The sequence below is a fragment of the Calonectris borealis genome, chromosome 1, assembly GCF_964195595.1.
Source record: "Calonectris borealis chromosome 1, bCalBor7.hap1.2, whole genome shotgun sequence".
Taxonomy (NCBI): Eukaryota; Metazoa; Chordata; class Aves; order Procellariiformes; family Procellariidae; genus Calonectris; species Calonectris borealis.
The window spans coordinates 11,570,137-11,579,669 of record NC_134312.1 but is presented as its reverse complement, the minus strand read 5'-3'; the positions used below and the strand labels follow the sequence as shown (position 1 = coordinate 11,579,669).

At 35.5% G+C, this 9,533-nt stretch overlaps 1 protein-coding gene across 2 annotated transcripts in view; it reads right to left on the bottom strand.

Moving 5' to 3' along the window:
- Window positions 1-1,168: 1,168 nt before the first annotated feature.
- The window catches only part of CACNA2D1 (calcium voltage-gated channel auxiliary subunit alpha2delta 1), a 436,751-nt gene continuing 428,386 nt past the window's right edge, over window positions 1,169-9,533 (bottom strand). For both annotated transcript variants that reach the window (XM_075144442.1, XM_075144450.1), the window contains one exon: window positions 1,169-1,695. In XM_075144442.1, coding sequence (XP_075000543.1) covers window positions 1,579-1,695 — 117 coding nt within the window. In that variant the 3' untranslated portion in view covers window positions 1,169-1,578. The remainder of the gene's footprint in view (window positions 1,696-9,533) is intronic.

Below are 9,533 nucleotides of genomic sequence, written 5' to 3'. Positions count from 1 at the left end.
CTTGCAATACTGTTTAGTTCTGAAAACTAGAAAAAAAGCGCAAATCATATTTTGCATCAACACTATGCTACACTGTAATATTGTAATTTACCGCACCAATCTGTATCACCAATGAGGTTGTATAAAAACAACTTCTAAAATTATTATTCACAATCAAGTATCAATGTGCATACATATAGATTCAAGGCTCCCCATTTGTTTAGATTTTTTCTAATCTCAGCAACCAGGACATTTTGCTGTTAAATATGCTATTTTCAATAATAAATAGCAACAGCAGAAGTTTTAATATTATGGGTGTTTTTATATGAAGGAAACAAAGGGGGAACCTGATATGAACCCTAGAGAACATATATTTCCAAAAATAAATGTGTTAAATCTGATTTTTATATACTTAAAGTACCTGTACACAGGTTTTCATGTGAGATCACTATTCTGTAAAAAATCCAACTCAACCCTTTTGTTACGATAGCTAAATTTACCCTATTTTCTCAGCTTTTTCATTGCACAGTATATTCAGAGCTCTGTTTCATAAGATAATTTAATATGATTTGATTGCAACACATTGCAATGTTCAGTTTCTCACACAATAAAAGAATCACTCAGTTACCTTTTCAATGGACTATACTCTACCATCAAAGAAAACAAACTGAAAAACAATAACATAGCATCATCATCATGCAAAATACCCTTGGAAACCAACGTTCAAATATCACAAAGACATTTTTTATTCACAAGCGTTTTTGTTTGAGCCTTTGAAGGATTCTACTAGCTTTATATATAACTGCATTGTGAAAAGGAGGTGAATATTACATTGAAATTAACATTTTTCTGACAGAAGATGACACCAAGTTTAAGATGAGAATCGCTTTTTAGTTAAACTCTCAAGCACCTTTATATTTTTAAAAACAGAAGTTTCCTTCCTTCCTTCCTTCGTTTAAACTAAGAATTTATCAACCTACTAAAATTTCACTGGCTACATGATTCATTTTGGAAGAATAAACCACTCATCATAAAGCATTTCAATCATGCTGAACTTCTGATGAAGACTAGCCAATATTTTCGTTTTACTCAACTAGTTTGGACAAAACTGATGTTCAAAGCAGCCATCATGGTGCTAGTAATGTATATTGGGGAGTACATTTTCTTTTTTCTTTTTTTTTTTTTTTTTAAATAACTGTTCATGTAAAAGAATATAAATCTTCAAGATATCCAAAGCTTAAAAGAAATGAAAATCATATACATAAGCTATTGTCAGGGGAGCCCTTTTACATGAAGTCATCAAGATTACAACAACAAAGAAATGAAGAAAAAAAAAAAAAATCTTAGATTCCCCAATGGAGCACATACAGAATTCTGTTTGGATGGCATAGATGATGCAGCATTCACACACGTTTAAGGATCTGACACTCCAACATGCAGCCACTGTGGGTGCCTTTACGAGTCTCACAACGAGTGACAACCAGACACAAGCACTGCTGTTCTGCTGCTGTCTGAATAGCTGACCCTTTTTAAAATGAAACTGAGGCTATCGTTTTGGCCAGGTCTTGATTAAGTTATGCAGGTTTTGGTTTAGCAAGGTCATAACTGGCAGTGTCTGCTGCCAGATAACAGCCAAAGCAGAACCAACTGAATTCCTACCATAGACCACAGTGATGGACTCAGACCAGAGACACCACCGCAGTCGGCCGAATCTTCCTGTTGACAAGAAAAGAAGAAATCACTTAATATTAATTACAATTAAATTTCCTGAGAAGTAATCTACATTTTAGTCTTCAAAATTTTGAACTATTCTTGAGGCATCCTTTTAGGTTTTATATAAGTTATTCTGCCTAAAATAACAGCAAAATAATTCCTGGAAGTTTGTCTGAATTTTGATAAAGAGTAGCATGGCTACATTAATTATAAGCATGGGAGGATTAAAAATACTTACACGGCTTACTGCAGTCACTTATGAACTAGATGGGATACTTACACAACCAAACAAGAAATGCTATGGGATATACCTGGGGGCCCCAGTAAACCACATCTATATTCCTTAAAATGACATCAATTTGGAGATTTTGGGTATCACTTTAATGCGAGGAAAGATGGAAGAACAGAAAACTTTTCAAGATTAGAAAACAAATACCAGACTATGTTCATGTCCACTTCATCAACATGATTACACATTAAAATGAATATGCTCTGCAGGTGAAGATATCATCAAAGAGAATGAAAATCCTTCTCTGTCTCTGATGCTGTATTCAAGTACAAGAACCAAATTTTCTATTGGCTTTTTGTACACTTCTGATGCAGTCTGTAGAGAAGACACCTTCCAATTTGAGAGCTCGCTCTGAGTTGCACCACTCTGTCACGCGTCAGTGGACCTAACTTTTCATTATGCCACACAGCAATCACACCTCTTTTCCCCATTCCTCTTTACCATTAATTGCTGTTACTTGGTTCCGCTTTGCCTATAATGCATAATATCTTTCAAATTCTGGACTTATTCATTACTCTGGCTGAGATACCTTTGATACCTGTTCTGGAGTCTGTAATATCTTTACACCTTCTTGTTTCTCAGGATTTATACAATCTATGTTTATCTGCCTAAAACACCAGGACAATGTTCCAGCCATCCCGTTCACTGCTCTGTCCACTGTGTATGAGATTCATGGGTAGCTCTGAAGGCTGAAAATATTTGGTCTTCCTCTTGTTTTCACTGTGTTCTGTATCCATTTCCATTTTCAAAGAGATCCCAAGCCTCCAAGGACAAGACAACAGTGTAGGTGGGAAGGGACTTAGGTGTATTAGGAACTGGGGAAACTTCTTGAACAGGAGGAACATGTGTAGGGAAGGACAGACTGCACCTTAACAGTAACAGAGCCTGGCTGCTGGTGCAGAAATTAAAAAGGTTTTGGAACAGAAAGCAGAGGAAAGCCAATGAGCATGGAACAGCTCCTGGTTCAGACTGGCATGCCACTGCAGCATATGTAACTAATATTCAATGTGCCTCAGAAAAGGCTGGGGGGGAGGTTGGGGATAAAAAGTAAAATCAAGATAAATAAGGAAAGGTCATTAAAACACCTTTAATTTATTGGCACATCCTTAAGCAAAACTTTCAAGTGCTTCTACACCGATGCTAGGAACATAAAATTAAGATGGGGGGAATGAAGACAAGTCATCAATGAACCATCACAAAATAATACACATATCAGAAACCTGGTGGAAGGAGAATAATCAGTAGGACAGAGCATTGTCAGGCTACCAACTTTGTAAGAATGGCAATGTAGGACATACAGCAGAAGGGTAGTATGTAAAGGATAACACAAAGGGTAATAGCATGAAAGTATTATAGGAAAAGGAAAGTGTGATGGAATCTCCATGGGTAAGAAATTTCAGAGTCTAACTATAAAAATGTAATACTAGGATTGAACTGCTGACCACCTGATCAAAGTGACAATATCAGTCATGAAAAGTTACGTGAGATTAGAGAAGCCACGTATAGACTGGATCGATGTCTTATCAAAAAGTGATGTAGAGATCTGATTTTGGAACAAACAGTCTTTGAATCATTAGCTATGCACAGGGCGTTCTTCCAAATTAGTAGTAGAGAGCCGCTCTATACAGTTCCAGTATAGCTCTAGTAGCTTTGTAGACCATAATGCAATAGGATTTAGCATTGTTGTGTAAGAGATCAGGCCAAACAAATCCAAAACAAAAGATACCAATTTCAAGAAAGGGAACTATGTGAAAATTACCAAAAGCAGTTAAAAAAACCCAAACAACCCCAAAACCAAGAAAACAGAAAAAAACCCTTAACAAACAAATGCACACACAAAAAGCAGAAAGCAGGAAAAAACTAGAAGAAGCATCTCAAAAAGCAAGTCCCTTGAAAGGATCCAGAAGAATATTTAGAAATATTGCATTAGATATCCAAGTAAAATGAATGCCACAATTAGAACAACCAACCACCCACCCCACCACCACCCCTCTCCCCCAAAAACCAAACCCCAAAACAAATGAAAAAACACCAACCCCCCCCACCCAAAAAAAACCCCAAAACCAAATCCAAAACCCCAAAGAAACACCCTTGCATGAATCAGTAGGGAAATTGAGTACACTGTCATAGGAAAAAGGTCAGTATTTAAGAAATCAAGTTTACTCAAATGGGCAAGAACAGGAAAGCACATAAAAATGGCAGATTAGATATAAACAGGAAATCAGGAAGGCTGGTAAAGAATTTTTGATGACCTCCCTGCAAAATATGCTGAAAATGACAGTAGAAAGTTTTGAACGAATCAAAAGCACAAAGCCAAAGACAGAGTTAGGGCAACTGCTTGATAACAGAGGTGTAAAGAGGGAACTTGGGGATTACAGGGCATAGCAAAGGACTTCAATGAGTTCTTTGGGTCAATTTTAAGGGGTGGAGACTTTAATGACATTCCCACCACACACAATGCATTCTTTAACGCAGAGAGGTCAGAGGAATCAGAATCAGTTTGGAATAAATACACGGAAAATCAGATAAAGCAGACAAATTAGACTCAATACGTCATCATGAATTATAGCATTCACCAACAGTCTCCTCTAGAAACTTGTATGTAAAAAAAAAAAAAAAATCAAAAACCAGCATTCAAGTTCTTCAGAAAAAAAAAGAAGAAAAAAAAATTAATTCTGTCCTAAAGCAAACAGCTCATGTTAGCTGCCATTCTCTATCGATAATAGCCATTTCCAGACATATCTCTGTCATCTGTTAGCTTTATAATTTAGTTCTATAATTTTGGCTTAGGCTTTTTTTTCAGTTGATTGCACTCTACAAGTTCAAAATTCCTAAGGTTTCCGGTCAACAAGTAAGTTATAAGTGAACTCTGCTGCACCAGATTTGGAGTAGGATGCTAAGATTTGAAGATGCACTGAACTTTCTGGTTTATTTAGTTTGGCTCTGTCACTTTTTGCATCTGCATTGTGTCTTGTCATGTAGCTTTATTTCTATTGAAAGCACCTAAAAATAACCCTGTTGTTTCCTCCTCACAGTGAATACCATCAGAAACAGAATTATCTGTACAGGTTTCTTCTCACATTAATCCAATGAACAGTAAGTACTCAGTGTTACGTCTTGGTATTTAAGATTCTTATTACTGAAATTACTTAGAACAGTAATCTTTGAAGAAATAGTCTAAAATAAAGCATGAGGTTTAAAATTTTCCAACAGAGAGGAGATGTCTGGAGAGTAAGAAAGAAGTAAATTGAAGGTCTTAAACAAAATTGTGCAAAATAGGAAGGGAAAAATATCATTATAGTGAAAATGGCATCCAGTATGGATACAGAGTAGATGGACCTCCACATATAGAATTATACAGTACTCAGCTTTCATGTCACCTCTGCATTAGACCAAATATTGGGTAAATTATGTTGATGAATTAGTCCTACCACTATATGTTCTTGAAAAAAACACCATTCTGTTGCCCATTTCTATTTGTTTTTTTCAGATTTTTTTTTTTTAAACTACATAACGGTTTATGGCCGCTGCTTTTACATTCAACAGTTATATTATGTAATATTCCTATTGGATTGAAAAGAAATATTTTAATATGTTTGTCTCTCTCCCTAAGACTACACAGAGCCATTTTTAAAGGATTCACAACTTCACAAGAGTGGAGATTGTCTTGGAAGCCTCATGCAGGAGAGGCATCTTCTTATGAATGACAGAGTTAAACTGTACTAGACAAAAGTATACAAGGTTTATACGCATATTTCAAGGTTGGTGAGATTTAACCTAATATTGATCAAAGTCACACTGAATTTGTAGAACAATTTACAGTGGTAAACCAGCAGTTCTGCCAAGAACAGTTTCTAAATATTCTCTCTGGAATCAGTTATTCTTTTGTGTCCTAAGCCAAGACAAAAAAAGTAGTGGCAAAGAAGGTACAGTAAATCCTATCTAAATTACTTTTTCCTCCCTAGTATTGCACATTGTAATTTTCTTGTTAGCTTTAACTGTTCTGAAAATTACAAGAAATGTTAAAAAAAAGGACGAGAAAGTCTGATTACATGCTGATTTACATAAATTCAAAAAATTCAAGAGTTTTATGGAAATGAGTGGGATCCCATCATTAATTTGGAACCAGATTGAGCAAAATGTCAGTTTTGAATGGTCTTCAAAATGACTTTTTTGAAAACATTTCCCCTATTCCTGAGCTTTAAGAAAACTTCTCAACTGTTTCCTGTAAATGTTATTTTTGAGATTTCTTATAAAATTTCTTATAACAAATTATATAACATCATTTAATCTTATCTTTACTTTATCTTATCTTTACCTCTGCCAGTGCAATTAGACACTGACCTATTTTTAAGCAGTTTCACTGAAATTTTCCAGCCCATTACATTTGTCACTACTACATTAGTCACACAGAAAACCTGAATAACCAACAGATCAGTTGGGGATGTCTTCTCTTTGTTGTCTTCAAAAGAATATTCTGTGTATTATTTCTCTTTGAAGAAAGAAAGAATTGGAAAAGAAATTGTAAAGAATCCTCTTTAGCCAGTTTCATTTCATCAGAAGTGTATCAGAAATTTCTTGAATTGATAAGTCACATGTCAAATTTCCTTGCATACTTGAGGTGGAAAAGCATCAAATTGAAATGTCATCTCCGTCAGGTCTTGCCTTACTATGATAACTCTAGAGAGGGTTATTTTACAACATCACATACTGTGAAAATTATTCAACACTTGCAGAATGGGAATGAATGCTTTTATAAAACCATATATTCATTGTTAAGTATCAAACCCACATATTCATTGCTATACATCAACATTTCCATGAAGGCAGTGCCAGTCCAAAATTTTAAAGACACACATGGAAATATAAATACACATATAGACACATACATGTCTAAACATACTTGTTACTTCTTTAGAAGTACACTATAACTATTTAATGTACTAAAACTTTGTCCTGAAACCTTAATCATTTATCAGAACCCATTGTGCTACACTGACTATAAAAAGGATAAAACAACAACATCTGCCAAAGAGCTTCTGATCTGGCCTTCGATATCAACTGGTTACCTCAAAGTTACACCTTTTATAAGCATATATTTTAAATGCTTCATATTGCATGGAGAACACCTTTGCTTTTACTCAAGAGTATTTCAAGTTCCAATGCACGGTCTTTCACAAATTTTGTGTTACCCTCCTTTACTTGGACTACCACACAAAGCTGCCAAAGCTGTACAGCTACCCACACATAGATCAGGGATACAGCCAATCCCATCAAGATGTATACAGTTGTCTGGGCTGCTAATCATCCTCAAAGCTCCCACTGACATCCCTGGGAGCTGATGAAAGTAAGACATTCCCAGAATGGGCTAAAACTCCTAGAGTTCTCTTTATTCTCAGCCACAGCAAACAAAAACAGTGTGCATGTACAAAGTAAGAGCAAGCTATTCCAGGGGGTAATAAAGACTATTTTGTTATCCTTGATGAAAAAAAAGGAAAACAGCTGCTGTTATTGAACCTGATCAGCTGGTTTGTATCTGTGTTGGCTCCAGTGATTTTAATAAAACTTCACAGATTAATGTCCAGTGAGAACCCATTTCCAAAATCACAAAGTTATTAAAAACAGGATGGATGAACAAAATTACCTTTATAACTTTCTGCTGCCAGAAGTCTATCAGCTAAAATTATATTTCATGGGTTTCCCAGTGTTTTCGTTTGCCTTCTTGAGCAGAAAGACCATATTGGACATAAAGAATTCAGCTCAAGGTGAGTCTCTGCTGCTTTATGTACATTGGACAGTAGCTTTTTAATTAAAATAAGGTTACTTGCAGAGCAAATTTCATGAGTAAGAACATAAGATGTTAATCTTCTAGATTTTAATGTGAAATACCACTGGCTTGGGGGAAGGGACTTTCACCCTTCCTTACAACCTTCAGCCATGGCTAAAATTAGAATCATTTAAATACAGAACAGGAAACTTCAAAATTGCTGAAATACAGCTGTTAAACAGAACTTTTTTTCACTGATGTTCAAGGGATATTAATTGAATCTTCCCCCAAGTATAAAGAGAATATAAATTATTGAGAAAATGAGTGCTCTAAATTGTTACAATTTTCAATATTTTACTACACTAACTCTGAAAAATTACCTCTAAGTTTCCATTTCTGTCTCTCGGTTGGCTTTCCGTTGATAGATATGTCAGTATCTCCCTCTAGTGGTTTTCTGAGTAATAATATTGATCAGAAACCCCTCTAGTGTACAAGGTCATTAATTTTATTCTCTTTAGATCAGCAGTTCTCTTGCATATATGTCACTAGCACAGCAGTGCACACTCTCACACCATTAAATGCAACACAGTCTAAAATGCCAAGGCTTTCGTTATGAACCCCAGAGTCTGCATTAGGTCAACATGCAGGACTTCATGTATCCATGTATTTCATTAGAAGAAAAAACCCACCTTCTGCTGTAAATAGGCAATGAATATGTTTAGGTTGCAAAAAAATTAAAAAGTAAAAATATGATTTTACTGAATTTGTAGTTTAACCGAATTAAAGCATGCTATTACCTTCCATCATTAACATTTGAGTTAATTTGAATGCAGTGAAAACTCCTTACTCTTCTCAGTAGCAACACTTACTCTTACCCAGAGCACTCATCCTTGCTATCCCTAAATACAACTTTATTTTCACAGGTATTATAGTCTCTTCTTATTACTTTGTACATTTGTTTGTCTCTGTGCTGAAAACTTTCTTCTTCTGTTTCATTTTAACAGGGACATGGGAAAAATGTTTTGAAGGGAATGACACTGACTCAGTTGGTACATGTGCAATCTCAAAGAGCCGACCATATAAACCCAACAGGTTCCCGTGTCTTTGTATTTGCTGTGGGAGAGGCCCTTGTATTCTGTAATTGTGATTTATAAGGCTCCAGACAGGGTTTTTTCATATTTAATTTCCCTTAATATTGCAATAGTAATTTGCTCCAGATTGTTGCTTTTGGGATTCGCTTCATTTTGTTTTCTTTTCTATGCTTAGTAAGTAAAAAAATCTGCTAATTTTTTAAGCCAAGAACAAAACAAAAAATTAGAGAAAGTAACTGACCATCCACACCACATGAAAACTTGCAGAAAAATGAAGATAGGAGCGGACGTCATGGCAGAGGCACGACTCGTTGTGCATATAGGCTGATCCTATTAATAACGGGCAAAGTAGCAAGTAGAGGAAAGGAAAGAAAACACAGAAAAAAAGACATACAAGATGAGATATCATGCAGATTGCTGGCAGTTAGCAGAGTTGATGTGAAAGCATCCACCCAAGAGCAAGAGATTCACAGCAAATTTTGCAAATAAACTTAACTAAAACAATCCACTATTACAAAACACATGACTTACACACTGATTAGCACATCAAGCTAGTGAGCAAGAGCTGTACTTTCACACACAATCGTATCAGGAGGATTTGGAATATTTACAATGGCCAAATAGCTTTTGAATGGCTTTTCAACTTTGTTTAACCTTTGTTGGCCAGTAAGAAGACTTCCTTTTTAAAATAAAA